This window comes from Harmonia axyridis, chromosome X (assembly GCF_914767665.1).
Source record: "Harmonia axyridis chromosome X, icHarAxyr1.1, whole genome shotgun sequence".
Taxonomy (NCBI): domain Eukaryota; kingdom Metazoa; phylum Arthropoda; class Insecta; order Coleoptera; family Coccinellidae; genus Harmonia; species Harmonia axyridis.
The window spans coordinates 12,746,031-12,766,965 of NC_059508.1; the positions used below are offsets into that span (position 1 = coordinate 12,746,031).

The 20,935-nt window shown below is 32.8% G+C and overlaps 1 protein-coding gene across 1 annotated transcript in view; it reads left to right on the forward strand.

Moving 5' to 3' along the window:
• LOC123686486 overlaps nucleotides 1–17,395 on the forward strand; it is a 32,265-nt gene extending 14,870 nt beyond the window's left edge. The window contains exons 2-4 of the mRNA XM_045626659.1: nucleotides 13,017–13,187; nucleotides 15,166–15,549; nucleotides 16,230–17,395. Of these exons, the coding sequence (XP_045482615.1) occupies nucleotides 13,017–13,187; nucleotides 15,166–15,549; nucleotides 16,230–16,395 (721 nt within the window). The 3' untranslated portion in view covers nucleotides 16,396–17,395. The remainder of the gene's footprint in view (nucleotides 1–13,016; nucleotides 13,188–15,165; nucleotides 15,550–16,229) is intronic.
• The last annotated feature ends 3,540 nt before the right edge of the window (nucleotides 17,396–20,935 follow it).

Below are 20,935 nucleotides of genomic sequence, written 5' to 3' on the forward strand. Positions count from 1 at the left end.
AAAGGAAAAGACAAATTGAAGCAAGTGAATGGCTTCGGCAAATTAGAATTAGATTCGCACAACTAGGGACGTTTGAAGATTATGAAATTAAAGGATCTGATGTAATAAGTGACACTATAGAAATTTCCTCAGATGAAAACGAAATGGAAACACAAATTGAAGCAAGTGTTGACAACGATGCAAATTTTGAATTGAATCGGCAAATTGGAATTATATCCCAAGAAGCAGAGACGCATGAAGAAGAAAAAATGGAAAGTGCAATTCAAGAACAAATAGAAATTATTGAAATTGAATCAGATGTTAATGAAGATGAAAACAAAATGGAAACACAAATTGAAGCAAGTGTTGAAAACGATGCAAATTCTGAATTGAATCGGCAAATTGGAATTACATCCCACGAAGCAGGGACGCATGAAGAAGAAAAAATTGAAGCATCTGAAAGAGAAACTGAAAATGCAGTCACAGAACAAATAAAAATTATTGAAATTGAATCAGACGTTGAAGATGAAAATGAAAGGAAAAGAAAAATTGAAGCAAGTGAATGGCTTCGGCAAATTAGAATTAGATTCGCACAAAGAGGGACGTTTGAAGATTATGAAATTAAAGGATCTGATGTAATAAGTGACATTATAGAAATTTCATCAGATGAAAACGAAATGGAAACACAAATTGAAGCAAGTGTTGAAAACGATGCAAATTCTGAATTGAATCGGCAAATTGGAATTACATCCCACGAAGCAGGGACGCATGAAGAAGAAAAAATTGAAGCATCTGAAAGAGAAACTGAAAATGCAGTCACAGAACAAATAAAAATTATTGAAATTGAATCAGATGTTAATGAAGATGAAAACAAAAGGGAAACACAAATTGAAGCAAGTGTTGAAAACGATGCAAATTCTGAATTGAATCGGCAAATTGGAATTATATCCCAAGAAGCAGGGACGCATGAAGAAGAAAAAATTGAAGCATCTGAAAGAGAAACTGAAAATGCAGTCACAGAACAAATAAAAATTATTGAAATTGAATCAGATGTTAATGAAGATGAAAACAAAAGGGAAACACAAATTGAAGCAAGTGTTGAAAACGATGCAAATTCTGAATTGAATCGGCAAATTGGAATTATATCCCAAGAAGCAGGGACGCATGAAGAAGAAAAAATTGAAGCATCTGAAAGAGAAATTGGACAAATAGAAATGGAAATTGGACAAATAGAAATGGAATTAGAGAGCAGGGAAAAATCATGTAATGAAAATGAAACCAAAGGTGATGATGACATACAAAATGAAAATGAGAAAACGATGAACGACTTTTTTGGGGAAGCATTCCCCGAGCTATTTCCTGAATTATTGGCAATCGATTCCCAGATAGATATTGGGAACAAATCGGAAAACTACGAGAAAGATCAGATGAAAGTTGGAGAAAAAGCGGACTTCGATGGTGAAAATGAAGGGGCAACTGAAATTGTTGAAGGAATCACTGAAGAAAACGTGGAGCAACTCTCGACAAGTGAGTTAGATGAAATTCTTCAAATGTTTCATAATGAAGTTGTTCCAATGGAATTAGATAATGAATCAGGAGTCATTGATGAAAATAGGGAGCAAAACTACACCGGAAATCTTGAAACTCAAATTGATCAAATAATAAACTTTCATAATGAACCAGAGCAATTATTCACTAGTGATGCTGGAAATGAGCTTTTTCAAGAGGAACCTTCCACCAGTGGTATTGAATCAACCACACCAAAAAACATCGAAAATACAGGCAACGAAGGGGAATGTAAAGCAGAAAGTAAGAATAAGGCCCTAAAACGAGTGAATGATGCGGAAGAAAAAATGAATAAGAGGAGAAAAATTGAAGCGGAAAAAAAGAAAAAAAGGAGAACTGATGAAGACTTCGAACTGAGGGTTGTTTTTGAAGATGGAGATGTGGTAGTGGTTGCTGAGTACCAAGAAGAATTCCAAAACGAATATCTTCTTTGGTACTTCCAAAAACTTGAAGACAGAACTTTGGGGGTAATTAATACTCATTATCAAACTCTATTCTGAACAAGTACGTTATTGATGAATATTCCGAGAAAATAATTTGGGATAAGAGTAGAAAATCTTGGAAATTTATTCAAGTTGAATGACGCACTTGTTAAAAAAATGGCATCTTTCCAATGACTCATCAATTTCTTTATAGATAAGCAGTTTTTGTTGAATAATAGAATATTGATTTTCATGGTGGTGGACATGACTAATCTTCACGGTGTGTTTTTATTTCTGCTATTTCTCAGTGTGGCAATTCCTTAATTCATACAGAGGAATATATTAACGTTTTTTGTTTGATACTGACTGTCTTGGACCTCTATGAGACTTCTCAAAACTTGTACAAGTTAAGAGAACTGGTTGTGCTTTGGGTAGGTTTTGTTACTGTGTACCATCGCCACTTTAGTCACAGCACTTTAATCAGAAAAATTGAAAATATTCTACATAACGGTGTTCATTCTTAAGGGCGTAGAAATCGGGTGGGAGTGGGGGTAATTACCCCCCAAACCCCCAAGATTTTCAAAATATAAAATTTTAGAAATCTCGCAAAGACGAAGAACGAAAATTTCTCCATATAAAAATGAACCAATAATAATCAATTTACTTTCCTTTGAATCGACACGTCAGTAAAAATCTATCCGCTTTCTCGGCATCGCCCCAGCCCCTTATTTGCCACCTGTGATTTTTGCATTCGTCAGCGGTATACACTTACCTGTTGTTTTCGGTTTTTTTGTATTTTCTCGTCACAAAATTTCAATATTCCTCAAAGAACTGAACTGAGAAATTCGCATCGAAAAATTGTCTGGCTGTGTTGTACAATTTATTGTGTTCCATTCAAATTACAATTTATTTGTGAAGACATCAGATTTGAATTGACTAAATGGACAGAGTGTTCCTAATTTGGAGGTACAAATGAAAATGACAGATTCCTCGGATCATTTCATGAAAAAAACTCCTATAAGTCCACATTATTTGATATCCTAATTTCAGATGCAAATCTTTTTCCTCCAGAATTATTTTTTTGTGAACCACTGGTAGTTTAGAAAAATAAAAAAAAAAACCGGTTCAGTACTACACTTTTTGGTTTGTTGGAGTTTTGTCGTATCTGAAATCGATTTCGAGAAAAAAATTCAAACAGCTCTATAGTAATTCTCAGGAAAATTCAAATTATTGTAAAGATCCAGTTAGGTAGCTGTGATAAATAAATTAATTATAAGTTTTTTTCCTTATTAACCTATCAGGTGTGTGAATAAGTCTTTCCCGTTTTTTGTAAGAGATGGCGCCACCAATACTGTGCGAGTATTTAATGGTTACATATGTCATAATCAAAGCTTATTCATCTGTCAACAATTCCACACTAATACATTAGTTGAAATTTTTTCGCATCATAAATTTTTGAAATCGTGAAAATGTCGAAATTTGAGCCGAGTCGACGTCATTTGCGGGAAGTTTCACTTTATTGGTTCAATTTGAAGAAATCTGCTGCCGAGGCGCATCGGTTGCTTCAGGAAGCTTATGGAGAAGGTTGTGTCGATGATTCAAGTGTTCGCGGATGGTTTCGACGCTTCAAAAGTGGCGATTTCGACGTGGAAGACAAGGAGCGTTCCGGGCGGCCGCAAATATTTGAAGATCAAGAATTGGCGACTTTGCTTGATGAAGATTCGTGTCAAACGCAAGAAGAACTTGCTGAAGCATTGGGAGTTGACCGAACAACCATTTCCAAGCGTTTGAAAGCCATGGGAATGATCCAAAAGCAAGGAAATTGGGTGCCGTACGAACTGAAGCTGAGAGACGTCGAACGGCGTTTTTTCACTTGCGAACAGCTGCTTCAGCGACATAAAAGAAAGGGTTTTCTGCATCGTATCGTGACTGGCGATGAAAAGTGGATCCGTTACGATAATCAGAAGCGAAGAAAATCATGGGGACTACCCGGCCATGCATCATCATCGACGGCCAAGCCAAATATTCATGGCGCCAAGCTCATGCTCTGTATATGGTGGGACCAGCTAGGTGTGGTTTACTATGAGCTTCTGAAACCGAATGAAAGGATCACAGGCGAGGTCTATCGACGACAATTGATGCGTTTGAGCCGCGCACTGCGAGGAAAACGGCCACAATACTCCGACAGGCACGACAAAGTTATTTTGCAACATGACAATGCTCGCCCACATGTTGCACAGCCGGTGAAAACATACTTAGAAACGCTCAAATGGGAAGTCCTACCACACCCGCCGTATAGTCCAGACATTGCTCCGTCTGATTACCATCTCTTCAGATCGATGACGCATGGCCTGGCTGACCAGCACTTCCATTCCTACGAGGAAGCCAAAAAATGGGTGGATGACTGGATAGAGGCCAAACCGGTCGAATTTTTTCGCAACGGGATTCGTATGTTGCCAGAAAGATGGGGAAAAGTTGTAGCTAGCGATGGCCAATACTTTCAATAATTCATTTGTAACCATTTTTTCACAATAAAGGCTCAAAATTTGAAAAAAAAAACGGGAAAGACTTATTCACACACCTTATACTATGTAGCGAAGATTAATAAAGATTCGATAAACTGGCTAAGCATCCCAAAAAAGTAGTACTGCAAGAAATACCCTGAATCTCGAAACTAAAAAAAAATCAAAATGATCCAAGGAATCTCCTATTTTCCTTCGAATCTCCAATTCAGCAACACCCAGTATAAGATAAGAACAATCGAATTGGTAATAAAAAAATTATTTCGAGTAATTTGATTCAACTTCGTTATCAAACCTCTTTTTCTCACATTATGGATATGAGTAAACAATGTCATTAAAAATTTTTTTTTCGATTACCCCCCAAGAAAAAAAATCTACGCCCTTGTTCATTCTTTATCCAGTTTAAGTGTGAATAATATAGTGACTGAAGGGATAATAGGACACGGTGAGAAAGCCCAACCAAAATATCGACCTAAGAATGTATGAAAAAACATCAAACTCGTACGTGAAATTTTCTTTGGTGAAATTTCTTTTTGATGCTTTCATTGAAATATTTTAACAAATTCTTTGTCTCGTTTAGTCATCGTATTTTTGTTTGTTTTTAATTTCATTGTTTTCAAGTGCGCAAAACTTTTTTCTGTAATATGAAAAAGAACTATCAAAATATAACGAGACTGATTGAGAATAATTTTTGATTCATTTTCACTGGTACAAAAAACTTCAATCAAATTTCAGATTCCACATATTCTAAGATAAGGTTATTTAGTAGAAATAATAAACATTCTTGTATTATCACATTCAGTTGAGCCAAATTATGACAGTATCTTTTTTCGATCGTATTTGATTATTTGAGTTTTTTATTTTGGTTTGTTGTAGGTGAACAGAGCTAAAAAAATTGAATAGTTCTAATTAAATAGTTATTCTAATCTAACTTACAGTTTATTTTCTGAGTTCAATTAATTATTATTATTATACCTTCCATTATGAATGAAACAATTCATATAAAATTATTCGAAAAAATAACTCATCACTTCAGGTTTGGATCTGTTAAACGTATCTTCAAAAACAGGTTAACTAATACACAAGGTTGTACTTGAAGTATTTTTTGGAATTGTCCGGATGGTTGTAGTTATTTCGCTTTCTATTCATAAGTTTTAAATAAAAAATAATAGAAGGCAGATGTCAAGAATATGCGACAAAAAATTTCATGAATCTTTTGAAAATAAATCAGTCTGTTTAATCGCTGATTCATTATCACTCTGAAACAAATTTCCCACTATCATCAGCAGCTAAATTCAGTTTGGTGTGTTTCTAACAATATAAAGTTAATATTAATGTGCTTGTTATGTAGGTCAATAAAAAAAAAACGGACAAATATTTCTTTGTGTATAATGGTGGGTTTAACCAATCATAAATTTGAATCAATATTTTATTATTCAAATTTAAGTAATACTGTTTTAAAGATTTATTTTATTCTGTCATGTCTACTTCATTCAATATTTTCTATCTCAAGGAACAGTTATTGAGTTATGAACAGAAATTGTTGAGTCAAAATGAAAAGATGCCAGATATATGTTTTCAACTAGACTGATTTTCACGAATTTTAATATATAATTCTGGTCGTAAATAACAAACACTGCTGATTTTATGTAGGGAATTTCCTACAAAAAGCAAAAGTTGATTCGTGGATTCGTGGTCATCAATATCTCAAGAGAGCTGAGAGTTGGAAAACACAGGCCTAAGGCCTATGATATGTGGAAGAAGAAGAAGAAGAAGCAAAAGTTGATTGAAAAGAGTGTAAGAGAAAAGCATATGACACATATTCAGTTGGGAAATCATACTCTCCCTGATGCGTCATCAAATATACTAGTGGAAAAAATTAAAGGATCAAAATTAAATTCAAAATATTCAGCGGTTTTCCAAATGGCTGTATTTTTGATAAAAATTGTCGTATCTCAATTTGAAAATAAACTTCTTGAAGCTTGAAGTTTATAGTTTAGAGATGTCATGATGAAGGAATTTTTCAAGCCCAATCCTAATGAATGCAGTAAATAAAATTTCTGCGAAATTTTTTCAGTTTTATTTTTGGCATACAGACTTGGAATTTTTTTTTCCAACTCAAGCACTGTATGGATGAGAAAACTTGATCACTCTGATTCAAAATCATCCTTTCAAAACTTTGATACGAGTGTTTCTCGCTGAAATATCGAAATTTGAATTGAAAAGGACCTTTTTGTCTTCAATTATCAATATCTCGGCAACCACTGATTGCACAGAAAATTTGAGAGATGTTTCGAAACCTTGAATAAACCCGCTACAAACAGTTGATATTGGTTTTTTGAAAACAAAATTTTTTCATTCTGTACATTTGAAAAGTTGAAAAAAGTGCTTTAGGAGGTTGTTTGGATAATCAAGCGCTGAATTGAAAATATCGAATAAACCATCGATGTTAAGTATGCGTTTTAAAGCTCAATATCACCACCAAAATACCACAGAATATCAATTTTTAAGTTTTTCTTTTTTGCATTTTTATCAAAAAAATTAAAAAAAAAATTGCTTTAGTTTTTTTATTGACTTCAAATAATTCAAGACAACATGTTATTATCATTTCTTATGCGATTCCGTATTTTGATTTCATGATCTTGATGATAAAACCTCATTAATTTCGAAATAAAGTTGATATACCCAAGGGAATTTCGAACTCGATCTTCTCGCTTTTCAGAAATTGCATATCTCAATTTTTCAACGTTAAAAAAAGCCAGTTCTTTTTCACAACGAATTTTTATAATTTGAAAATTATTTTGATTCCCTATCATGGTTATAAGGTGTGATCCTTTAATTTTTTTGAAAATTCGATCGAATGAAACAAAATCCCGTTCCATGGATTGAATTGAAATTCTGTGGGATTTTTGTGGTGAAATTGAACTGTAAGACGCATACTTAATATTGATGGTTTCCTCGATATTTTCAATTCAGCGGTTGAATATCCAAAAAGCCTTCGAAAGCCCTTTTTTTCTCAACTTTTCAAATTAATGTAGAGAACGAAAAAAAATTTTTTCCGAAAAAGCAATAGCTACTTCTTATAGAGTATTGATTCAAGATTTCAAAACATCCCTTAAATTTTCTGTGAAATCATTGATAGGTGAGATATCGATGGTTAAAGACAAAAAGGTCCTTTTCAATTCAAAATTTGATATTTCAGCGAGAAGAGCTCGCATTGAAGTTTTGAAAAAGGGATATTGAAGCTGACTGAACAAGTTATCTCATCCATATAGTGGTTGAGTTGAAAAATTCCAATTCTGTAAACCAAAAATAAAAACTGAAAAAATTTCGCAGAAATTTTTCTCACTGCATTCATTAGCATTGAGTGGTAAACTTTGCTCAAATAATTTTTTGGTCAAGAGATCTCTAAACTATAAACTTCAAGCTTCAAGAAAATTTTTTTTTCAAATTCGTATTGGACTATTTTTATCGAAAATACAGCCATGTGAAAAACCGCTGAAAATGTCGAATTTTATTTTGATCCTTTAATTTATTCCCCTAGTGTATGTATTATTGATTTTGTTGTCAACAAATATGATTATGTTGTTTGGGAATTATTAGATTTTTGGCGATTTCTGAATTTTCAGGAAAATTCACGAATGGTCATTACGAGAACGCTGAAATGTTTTTGCCTTGATGTGGAAATCCTGCTTTTTTTGGTTCACAGGTTCTATTGTTGAAAGGTGTTGATTAACAATTGTTTTTTTGAAATATATTCCTGAAAATCAGTCATTTGTTGAGATTCTCTTTATCAGATTAAACTAGACCATTTAAAGAAATTCTGGCTTCTTTTCGTTTTGTTTCAGATTCCGGGCATGATGGATCTGCACATGGATTTAAGAGCGTTAGCTCATTCCGTAGATATGATGGTGAGGAATCAAGTCCCTTCATGGCACTATATACATGAAGGTGTCATCGTTATCGACAGTGACGATGACGATGTCTAGGATTAATAATATATCTGATACTGGATAAAGGTCCATTGATACTGAAACGTCTTTCAGGATGTAGCACGAGATGTTGTTCCTAACAAGAACCAAACAAAACGGAAATGGATGATACGATTCAGAATTTCGGGACCTAATCCATGTGTTCTATTATATTTCATATAATCTGTATTAATGTTGAAAAAAACGAATGCTACTATATAATGAAAGCTTCGATCAATGTATTAATTTATATATGTTCGGCATCTTCGGAAGCCATATATGTTATATGTGTTTGTCATCTTCGGAAGCCATATATGTTATATATGTTCGGCATCTTCGGAAGCCATATATGTTATATATGTTCGGCATCTTCGGAAGCCTTATATGTTCGGCATCTTTGGAAGCCATTTATGTTATAATTCTTGATCAACTTAGTAGAATTTATTTATTGGATATGTTGCTATCAGTATTTATCATTTTGGATTTTGAATAGAATTAAATCTATATGTCATGAGCTTCTTTTTCTTCTTCCCCGAAGAAAATTGTACAAAATACACATAACATCACATTCTGACGACATTACAGACAATGATATCATATGATAATTTTAAGGTATTGTGATAAAGACAACAAAAAACTATCACTATCATTTAGTATAGAATATATATTATTATCAGGTTTTCTCTTGATAGAAATGTTCGTATATTCTTGTTTTACTAGTCATTGATTTCAAAATTCACATGCAAATATTAACTGTTTAATGCCTTATTAACTAACAAAGCTAATTTAAAGAACATTAATAGTAATTAAAAACTTCCAGTTCAAAACAATTAGAGAGTGAGAGAGCTTCAAATTGAATAGTGTTTCAATTATCAATAATCTAGACCCACAAAATATTCAGTTCAACATAACAGGCCAATTGAAAAGTCCCCGGTCTACCATAGTGAAACACATTTTTTTGGCAAAATTCGATTTTATTATTCAACATAGTTGCCTTCGAGGGCGATACAGCGATTATAGCGATCTTCCAACTTTTCGATACCATTTTTTGTAGTACCATTTGTCTTTCACTTCAAAATAGGCCTCAGTTTCGGGGATTACTTCTTCATTGGCGCTGAATTTCTTTCCTGCGAGCTTCTTTTGAGGTCTGAGAACAGTAAAAAGTCGCTGGGGGCCAGATCTGGCGAATACGGTGGATGCAGAAGCAATTTGAAGTCCAATTCATGCAATTTTGCCATTGTTTTCATTGATTTTTGACACGGCGCATTGTCTTGATGAAATAGCACCTTTTTTTCTTCAAATAGAGCCGTTTTTCAACGCTTTCATTGTTTAAACGATCCAATAACGCGCTATATAATAATCGCTATTAATAAATAAATAAAAACACTTGACTATACGTTCACAAATTTAAAATAACGATGTTTCACCAAGTGTTGAGCGAGAGATCTATTTCTTTAATAATCGCTGTTGATGATCTGGCCCTTTTGGAGGTAATCAATGAATATTATATCTTGCGCATCCCAGAATACTGATCCCATAACCTTGGCAGCTGACTGTTGTGTTTTTCCTCGCTTTGGATTCGGTTCATCGTGTGCAGTCCACTCAGCTGACTCTCGATTGGACTCCGGAGAGAAATGATGAAGCCATGGTTCATCCATTGTCACATATCGACGCAAAAATTCAAGTTTATTGCAATTCAACAGCTTCAAACACTGCTCAGAATCATTAACACGTTGTTGCTTTTGATCGATTGTGAGCTCAAGCGGCACCCATTTTGCACACAGGTTTCTCATGTACAAATATTCGTGAATGATATGATGTACACGTTCAGATGATATCTTCACAATATCTGCTATCTCGATCAACTTCATTTTACGGTCATTCAAAATTATTTTGTGAACTTTTTTTATTTTTTCGTCGGTGTCAGCCTCTCTTGGGCGTCCACTGCGTTCGCCGTCTTCGGTGCTCATTTCACCACGTTTAAACTTAGGATATACCAATCAATGATGGTTAATTTTCCTGATGCAGACTTCAGAAACTCTTCATCGAGCCAAATTTTGCTTCAATTGAATTTTTTCCATCAAAAAACAATATTTTATCAGCACACGAAAATCTTTTTTTCCATCTTTTTTCAAATAAGAAAAGTAGCTACACTCACAACGGATTATCTCGTAAACTAATGGTCTGACTGCTGTCAAATTTTGACATGTATCGTTTGAGAGTTGGTACTAACTAAAAACCATATTAATTCAATACTATCACCGCCATCTGTTCATCAGACCGGGGACTTTTCAATTGGCCCGAAATATAAAAGGCAAACCTCATATATATACCAATTCGGTGTCATAACCAATAAAACTGGTTAAATCATATGGATTTGAAACTAGCGAAGCCATCTGTGCATCAGACCGGGTACTTTTCAATTGGCCTAATACAACAATTTTTCCGAATGATTCAATTTTTTTTTTCCGTGGCCATCCATGCAACTTTTCACTGTCTTAGTTGTGAGGATTCATGTCAAATATATTTAAATATACATGATTGTTCAACAATATAGATTTGAAAGTTTAAAATGACGTTTTTTCGAAAATATATGAGACATATCGATAATTTCACACCATGGCTATATTAACCATAATGGTGAATCTCGATTAAATTCAAAATTATTAATTAAGATTATTATATCACCTAAAATGTTCAGTTTCTTGGTATTTGAATTGAAAAACATAATTAAATTGGAAAAACTGAATATTATGACGGTTTGCCTAGCAGAGAAGGTATTTGGTAGAGATTGGCAGTTCCAGGACAGAAGAGAAATTTTCTGATACCGGGGAGATCGTCAAACCAAAACAGTACTGTCTCCGAAGGTGTTGTGTCACAGTAACAAAGCCTACATAGAGTAAAAATGGTTTACCTACCTCTCGCAATCATTCAGCTTCTTAGATATCTACACAAGCATAAGATAGTCGAAATAGCTTGAATCAAACATTAAATTGAGCCCTTTAATAATTAAGTAGTATATTCAAAAAATTTTCCTTTTGACGGATGCGGCATGCATAAATCCCCCTAGTTCATAAAATTACGAATAATATGATTGTGTTGTGCCCTTGCATGCATACAGATCTTGAGCTGTTTAGAGTTTGAGAATTAACATCATTTTTTTAAGACAAAAACCTACTAACTAATCACAACTTGTCTCATTAGTTATCCAACCTATGGAAAGGATGACTGGTAAGTATAAGTAAAAATTCGAAATCTTACACTAGTTAAACTTACTAGGGATGATTGAAAATTTAAAAAAATATATATATATATTTGTTCATAACATCCCTAGATGTGCAATATTCCGTTCAGAAATCATTAATTCCAAATGACCTGATTCTTGGAAGCTGTCAATCCTTGTTGCTATGGAGTATTTTCAATGTCATTTGCGTTACTTAACCTTGAAACTCGACAAACTCTAAGTAATTCTTGCATAACATTACCCTGATAATATTTCCACTATTATTAGTATTGATACGCCATGGTGTTCCATAGAAGAACAATCGTTCCTTTTATATTTGCGAAAAGAATGTTATTCACTCTATGATTCATTTTTTGATAATCTGTTATCATGCGTTATTGTTTTTTTTTTTGAGGTAGTCATTGGAAATATTCATGATATAACGAATTATTAATCAATGTTATTATTCCAATTGTGTCAGTCATCTTCCAAGAAAACCTGAAGGTGTCTTCACATAATAGCTTCCTAAAAATATTAAAATCACTCAGTATTGAGACGACAATATTGAAATGAAAGGTGTACTTACCCCTTACCATTCCATATTCAGAAAGAGATCTTTGAGGTATAGGTAGCATTTTCTCATTGTATTCGTTACTGTATCATAAGAAGTATTGGTTGAACAAGACAGAATTCAGTAATTGTACTTACTTTTGAACGCATATCTCGAATACGCCTACAAGATATTCTCCTACATTCAGTAAGCAGTTTGTTGAACAGCAAACTGTTTTTTGTGAATTAAAAAATACGTAATTCACTTGAAATTGTTTTTTTTTTTATTTCAATTTTTAATGCTTACTAATCAACTCTTGAATCTAAACTTTTTAAATAATATTAAGTTTCAATTGCTATCTTTTTTCAGAGAGCATTTGAAATTTACTCCAATTAACGAATTGATCCCTGTTGTGAGAAGGGAATCACAAATACATTTCATGTTACAAGAGTTCTGTATATATATATATTAACAATTTGTTAAAATATATTGATTTAATTCGGTGAAATCCAATTCACCATAATCTATTTGAAACAATTTTTTGAAACTATAATCTTAAAAACAATAATACAAATATTGTGATTCAATACTAGAAGTTTCGAGGCATGTTGAATATTTCATTCGGAATATGAAACAGATTACTGCGTTACAGTCCGAATAGAATATTATTGAGCACCTCAATGTTGAAGTGTAAATATATGTTGAAAGAGGCATCCACACGATCTTAAGTATATGCAAACATGTATGAATATTTGAGTATTGAGAATGTTGAATTTCTTTCAGGCAGTCATCTTCATATTCGAATACCCAGTCAAATAATGCGGCAAACTACATGATTTTGGGTGAGCCCAACATGCAAGCAACTTCCGGTTACCATCAAGCAGCACCCCAAATGAATAAATACCCACCTCCATTGGTAGATGTCCGGCATATGAATGGGGGCATGACTTCAAGGTACAGTAAAATCAAAATTATGAAAATACTATTACCAAACGATAAAAATGAAACTAATTGATTATAAAATATGTCAACAAGCAAATTAAATGAATCCAAACGAAAGTAAGTAATTTAGTAGTTTAACTGACAATGACTTAGTTATTATTTTCTCAAACGTAAACAGTTCATCACTGAAGTGAAACTTCTTAAGGTATTACGCTAAAATTTCTGTCGTTATGTCTCACGCACATGTGCAGTTTACCTCGGACAAAGTGCTCGACATAAAAATGTATTTAGAGAAATAGAAGTAAATGTATGTATAGATCATATTTAACTATTTTATTACTGTAGTATTTATTAATGTATTAACATTCACGAATATCTTAAAAGGTTACCAAAGAATTTATTTCCATCAATATCTTTTTAGTGGTGCTGATAAAATTGCCACAATGGAAAAATCTCTAGGACGGAAGCGTTCAAGAACTACTACAAAACCGGTTAACACAACACAAAGACCAAAAACTGCAGCAAAGTGACCAAGAAGCAAGATGGTAGCAACAATTATTTCAGAAGTTGAGCAAGAGAAATAGTCGAGTCAAAATATTTGTTTCTTTAGAGAAATGCAAAAAAACAAGCACAATAAATTTCAAATTTTTCTTTTATGTATATACTAGTTTTTTTTTTCAATCCCATTCAATTGCCAAGCAAATCAGATAACAAAATAAGAAGTTTCACTTCCACTTCGTGTAAGTAAATACTCTAAATGTAGCACTTATGTGATTTCACTCACTGTATTTATCGATTTAATTTTTGAATTGAACAATTTGTTCGATATTCAGAAGTTTTTGAGCTTGATAAGACTTAATAAATTTAAAATTTCACTCGGCTGAACCTGAAAGTGGTGTATTTTTGTTTGGCCACTTGCAATTTTGATTTTGGATTCTTTATAATATACGGCCATTATAAACCTTTGATTCAAACAGGAGAAAAAGTGAATTTTGGTAATAATAATAATCTATGTTTTAAATCACTATATATTACAAACATAAAGAGAAATGAAATAGTGGCAGTAAATATAAAGTTTCAGTTATAATCTTCTAACGCATATACATAATTCCATGTCAACCACGATTTTGTTTAGTTCCTTTTTTGAACACTTAGTGGTTTTCTGGTGGATTGTTATCGAGTTTCATTCATTTATATTCCAATTTTTTCTGTGATGTTGTGGACATGTTGTCACATTTTGGAAATTTATATTCCTGTATTCTCATATTACTATACCTGTACTTGCTAAATAGTATTATGTTTTTATGAAACAATATTAAGGAACCCTTATATATTTATGCCATATATCTTTTGGATTTTGTTTTGCTAGAAGATTCCTCTGCATATTCCATTAAATAATCAACAAAGTCAACTCCCATTCTACTTACGTATCGAAGTCATTTCTGCATTATACCTATACTTACTTGTATCCCAATTTCCACTGTACTTCGTTAAAATTTGTAATTATTCCATCAACTTTCATCGACTGGGTTCTGTCTCTAAAATATGACCTTATCTAATCAGAAAGCTATGCTGGCTTTTATTGAAAAGACGATTACCTACAAAGAACTCCATTATTTGTTTGCAATATGTTAGTTGAATAATTTTCAAAAGGATGGTAATATTGTTACCATAATCATCAGGATCTCCATTCTTGTACATCAATATTGATTACCTCTGCTATCTTAAGTTTCATGAAGAACACTCCTAATTTCATTGAATTATTAACAATATAAGTGACATACATGGTAAAATAATGAATCTGCATAAAGGGGTCTTTCAAAAATAGCAACTTAGTTTTTTATAATTCTGATTTTAAAATCACTAATTCTTTTCAAATGATTTATCTTGATTATGCCTTTTCTCTTCGGTCTCCTGTTTCGAGTCATGTTTTATAATCCAATTAGTGACATTCTAAAAATATTGTAATAATATTTTTTTTTGTCAACAGAGAAATGCAGAATAGCTATGTAGTGACAAGTAGTCAAAATCAAATGATGAATCAACAAACAACACATCAATCACCTAGATCACAATCTAATATTACAGATGACAGAAACAATGTTGCCAATGGTAGAATGGGAATGAGTAACTGTTCTAGAAAATTACAACCTATTCCAGATCCTCCTACAGGAGGTAGTCATGTGCCCTATCAGATGCAAAAGGCAGTAATTGAAAATAAGGTGCTACCATGTATAAATATGAAGCCTTTTATATTCACTGACCTATTAGTCACATTGCCCGACCTATGTTCAAATTTTTTCAACAATGTACCAGTGCAATCTTGTCAACAAGTACTTCAAATTTTAGATGTTGACTTATTCAAACCAAATAAGTAAGTAATCTATTTCATATTATTTTTATTAGGGTATGGTCCGTATATCGCCGAGAATTTCAGAGCGGTAACCTGCTTCGTATTTACAGACCGCTTGACACTTGTCAATGTTCAACTAAATTCTTCATTGACAGAATTTTGGAGGTTATAAATGGTTGATCCCTTTTGATTTGTAAATGACTAATAGTTCTTAATTACTCTGAAGGATATTTGTTTCATTATTAAAATAATAATGTTTTTGAGTGTTGGATGTCATGGAAAATATTCATAAACAATAATCTGAAAATTAAAATGACAACTGCCAACCGGAGTGGGCGTGGTTACTGAACCTAACAAGAATAAAAGTACGGTTGCTCTGGTGACAGATAACTAACTCACTGAAGTTTGAGGAAATAGTCTCCGGTTTTTGAGGAATTTGACATATACGGACCACCAACTTACTAACCATAGTAACCAAGGTGATATACGGACCATACTCATAGTTACTTGCATGCATTATACTACTTATGGAACTACCAAATGTATGATATAATTAAATTCAGCACTATACTACTTCTACGTATTTCCTATCTTGAATTATTTCATACATTTGTACAAATTTCATTAGGTGTAGTTGTTTGATAACATTCTTATATATTTTATGAAACTTATGATATATACATATTACTGTTTTTTTTTAGTTCCCAAATGCAAGTGTTAATAGAAAACGGAAAATGTCAAAATATCAACGAAACAGTTCCATTAGTTCAAGTACGGAGTGTCATCGATTTCATGCCTCAATTGAAATATATGTTAGGAAGTGTCTCGCAGTCGGACATGGGATCAAAGAGGCCAAGAAACAGCTAGGGTTGGCAGCCATTGTGGGGTTATGATTTTTACAACATGTGACCATTCAACCCCACAAATATGGTGAATCCTCAATATTCAAATTGTTCCTAAAGTGTAAATTAATTGAACTCCCTATAACAAAATGAACATTAAGTGAATGATTTTTTTTCTGATTGTATTCTACATAAGTAATTGACCTTCCTATTTGATATTCTAATTAGTGATCACTTTGACGTTGCTGTCAAAAGCCATTTCATTCTATTGCAATCATCTAATTTATTTGTTCTACTGGCTCTTCAGACTGATCTAGTCAATTTATTCATGCACCTTTGTAACGCAAAAGTGTTAACTAATTGAAATATCTCTCCCCCTTCTATGAATAATTATTTATTTTAAAATAAAAAATATAATATTGATAGTTAGTTGATATCAGTGTAAAATGTCCAGGGTAGGGGATATAATTTAGTGACCTTTTATTCTGGAGGATAGATAATTATATATGGTATAATTATTTTTTGTACTTTTCGAACATTTTTTTAACTATTTATATAAAATCAATCGGGCTTTTTACACTTAAGGAAATCTCATCTGATCTTCCAATTATATATTTTGTTTTGATTATGTAAATTCACGACACAAATGATCACTTGATAGTATAATTATCTTGTTAATATCTCTTTATTCTCCTGCCTGTGATATTTAGATGACAGTATTTCGGGAAATTGTACATTTTAATTGGTTTATTTATTACTGAGAAATTAGATTCTGGCATCTACATGCACTAAAATATAATAAACATTCATAAATACAAGTTTTCAGGAAATAAGTTGTAATATACATAGTTTGTACAAACTGTTAATAAAATCTTTTTCTATAATTTTTGTAGTATATTTTTGAATGTGTGTTGTTGATTCATTTGCATTTTCTCATATTTTATTTTGAACAGTTAGACCTTAATGTTAATAGGCATATATATGTAAATAGTTGATCATTACTCAAATAAATCTTATAAGTTCTATTATTTATTTGTTTTACTCTTATATCGTCATGATATTGGACCCCCAAAAACTTAGGTGTTTGAAATTCTGATGCCTAATCTGACTTAAAGGAGGACAGTTCCAATTTTAGTTGAAACTCGCCATTATATTCATAGTCGGAAGGACCAGGTCACACTGATAATCTTCGAATTATATAGCAAGAGTTACCACTGAGAAGCAACAACATTACACATCCTAGGTATATCATTTTGTGAGCTTTATAAAAGAACATCAAGGTGTGGCAATGATAATGGATAAGCAATAAGATACTTACGACCTGGAGGAACACACCCAGACTTGAACAAGCAAAAATGTTTGTGAAATTTTCGTCCTCGTAGACCAAGAAGCTTCTGCAGTTGCGAAGAGGTGAATTAAGGACTCTCGACAACACTGTTGATATACATACTATTCATGCCAATTGGATCTACCACTCGAACTGCCTGAAACAGCACAGCACCTGCTGCAAATCTGGTTGCCTGAAACAGCATAGCATCTGCTGCAAATCTGGTTGCCTGAAGAGCACATACCTAGGAAGGCCAGTTCTACATCCCCACATGTGATAACTAATAATTTGAGCAGAAAAAATGTATTAAGCACTTCAAGTTTGGAGCAGAATGGACAATCATCTGAAATTTCATTTATATCAATTTTTCTAGCAAAAATAGTTAGTTATGAATTTTAATCATATTGTATTATATAAGGAAATCATGGAAAAACGAAATTTTTTAGGCCCAGATATCGAAATTAGCTGGCCATTTTGTCGTTAGTTCAGCTACAAATTTTGAAAGATATTTGAGGACTAGACAAGCTTTGTATAAAAAATATCGCTACCAGAGGTCAGCACTAATTCAACCTAGTATCCGTTATCGCTAGATGGCGTCAAGGTACAATAGCTTTGGTCATGTTTACCTTATGAAAAGACAGCATAAGTTCTAAGTTATCTATTGATAATAATTCTATCAAGTCACTGTATACCGTTATTTATAGATTTCTGATAACTGTATAAGGAAAAAATGCAGATTGCATGATCTGCCTCTCACCTGGAATAGTTCTAGTGATAGCCACTAGAGAGCAGAAGGATTGGCCAGGAGAAAACACCAATAGCTCTCAAGCTAGTACATGTTATTGCTGTTAGAAGGCAGCACAAGTTCTACTAGGTCTAATACCAGATATTCTCAATTTTTCGTTTACTTCTTGGAGTAAAAAATGTTGCAATAGTGTAATAGCCTCATCAGAACCATAGATAATTCAAGCAGAATATGGAAAAAAGCCTTATATTTCAGTTTCAACAGTTAGGATCGAGTTGAAATTTTGCTTGTACCTATATATAGAATAACACTTTCAAGTCTCCCACAAAAATTTCTTGCTGATCATTAGAATCATAGAAAATTCAAAAAATGAGTGAAGCACTGATGAGGAGTCAGGATCTTTTGAGCTTTCGTCCCGTCATGCGCCTTGGATATTTTTGTGGTCTTCGAGGGCGTAATTAGCGTATGAATGAGGGAGCATTCAAAAGTAAATACTTCAGTGTTTTCGTCATTTTACCTATATTTTTCAGTCTTGATTTTAAATGATTTTAACAACTAATTTCTTTTTTACTAGATGTTATATCGCATCATAAATTCAATATTGAATACATAATTCTTACAAATATGACGCAAACATTCGTAGAGAAGTATGTATCAAATGAACCGTTTCAAGTTACTGCTGCTATATACAAATTCATAAGGATAGACCAGAAGTCAGAAGCTTTTGAGCGCTTGTTCGCCATTTACATACTTGGATAGGTATAATTATTATACGGTTATGTGTCCTTCAAAGGTACAATTAGCGCGTGAACGAACGAGCGCTTAAAAACTCAGGATTCAATGCTCTCAACATATTCTATAGATTCTTCTGTCTTGGTTTTGAATCATTTTTGACAACTATAGTTATTTCAAGTGGATATTATGATAAAAAATTGAATACATATGAGATATAATAACATATACTTCGTAAGACCATGACGCAAATATTTGTACAAAAGTCTGTATCAAATGAATGCTTACAAATTACTGCTGCCATATGCACGTTCATGGGGATAGATAACTCAAGAATACGAGTATGCTGAGTATGATTTTACACTATGTTATACTAATTCCTTCTATCTCGTAGAATATCTAAAATTATCAGGTACAGACTCAGGCCTCTTGAAAAATCATCATATATATTTCCAGGTGAAAAAGTCTCATCAATATTTATTTATCAAGTATACTGCCAGTTCCAGTACAAAATATGAAACGCGAAGCATTTTGAAAATTATTCGTTTTAGGCACATGTAGACAAAAAATAAAGACAACTCACTGGGCTATCCGATAGGGCATGCTATTTGGAAAATTGACTTGTTTTTTTGTTGTGTCTTTCGGACCACCTGTGAATGATAAATTTGCAGAAGACTTGAAACTTTTCGGAAATCAAATGGAAGATAAATCGTAAGATTATCCTGAAGGGTTTTTCAAGATATGATCTCTAGTTTAAACTTTCATATCCATGGAATTTTTCGAAAAAAGTGGTCTGCGTCTGAAAATACCACAGATAAATGATCTCATGTGGGGTATTTCGAATTTCATGGAGATTATAAGTATGATATAAAAATTGGGCAGGGTCAATCGTGTTCCACCACTTTCGGAAGCTTATGTGCTGAGTGCTGTCGATTCCATCAAAACTTGGATCATTTTTCTAACCCAAAAATCAAGGGCGTAGAAATGGGGGTTAATGGGGGTAATTACCCCCAAGATTTCCAAAATATAAAATTACAGAAATCTCGCAAAGACGAAGAACAAAAATGATTCCATGAAATGAACCAATAATCGTTTTACTTTTCTTCGAAATCCACACGGCAGTATAAAATCGGACCCTTTTACGGTAAATCTCAGGAATATCCAAATTATTATGAAGATCCTGCTAGTAAGCTGTGGTAAATGAATTAATTATAAGTTTTGGTACTTATTTACCCATTCTGTAGCTAAGAATAATAAAGATTCGATAAACTGATATAAGCATCACAAAAAAGTACAACTATACAAGAAACACCCTGTACCTCGAAAACAAAGCGTTTGCGAGCTCATGTTTATGGGACTTTTTATTCTTAAAATCATCCAAGGAATCTTTCATTCGTAACTCCATTTTAGGAAAACCCAGTATATCTAAGGTAAGAACAATCGCATTGGTAATAAAAAAAAATTTTTTAAGTAATTTGGTTCGAAGTTCTTCAAAATACCTCTTTTTCTCACATTACAGATATAAGTAAACGTTGTTGTAAGAAATGTTGTTTCGATTAAAAAAAAGATCTACGCCCTTGTCGACCGATCGAGCATTATATATACACTGTGTCCGTAAAGTATGGAACAAATTCATTTTTAGCTAAACAGACCATTTTAAGAAATAATCCTGAAACACGCCGATTTTTGATTTTAATTTACCATATTTTAAAATAATAATCTAATATATAGAGTGAATTACTTTCGAGTAATAACGTCACC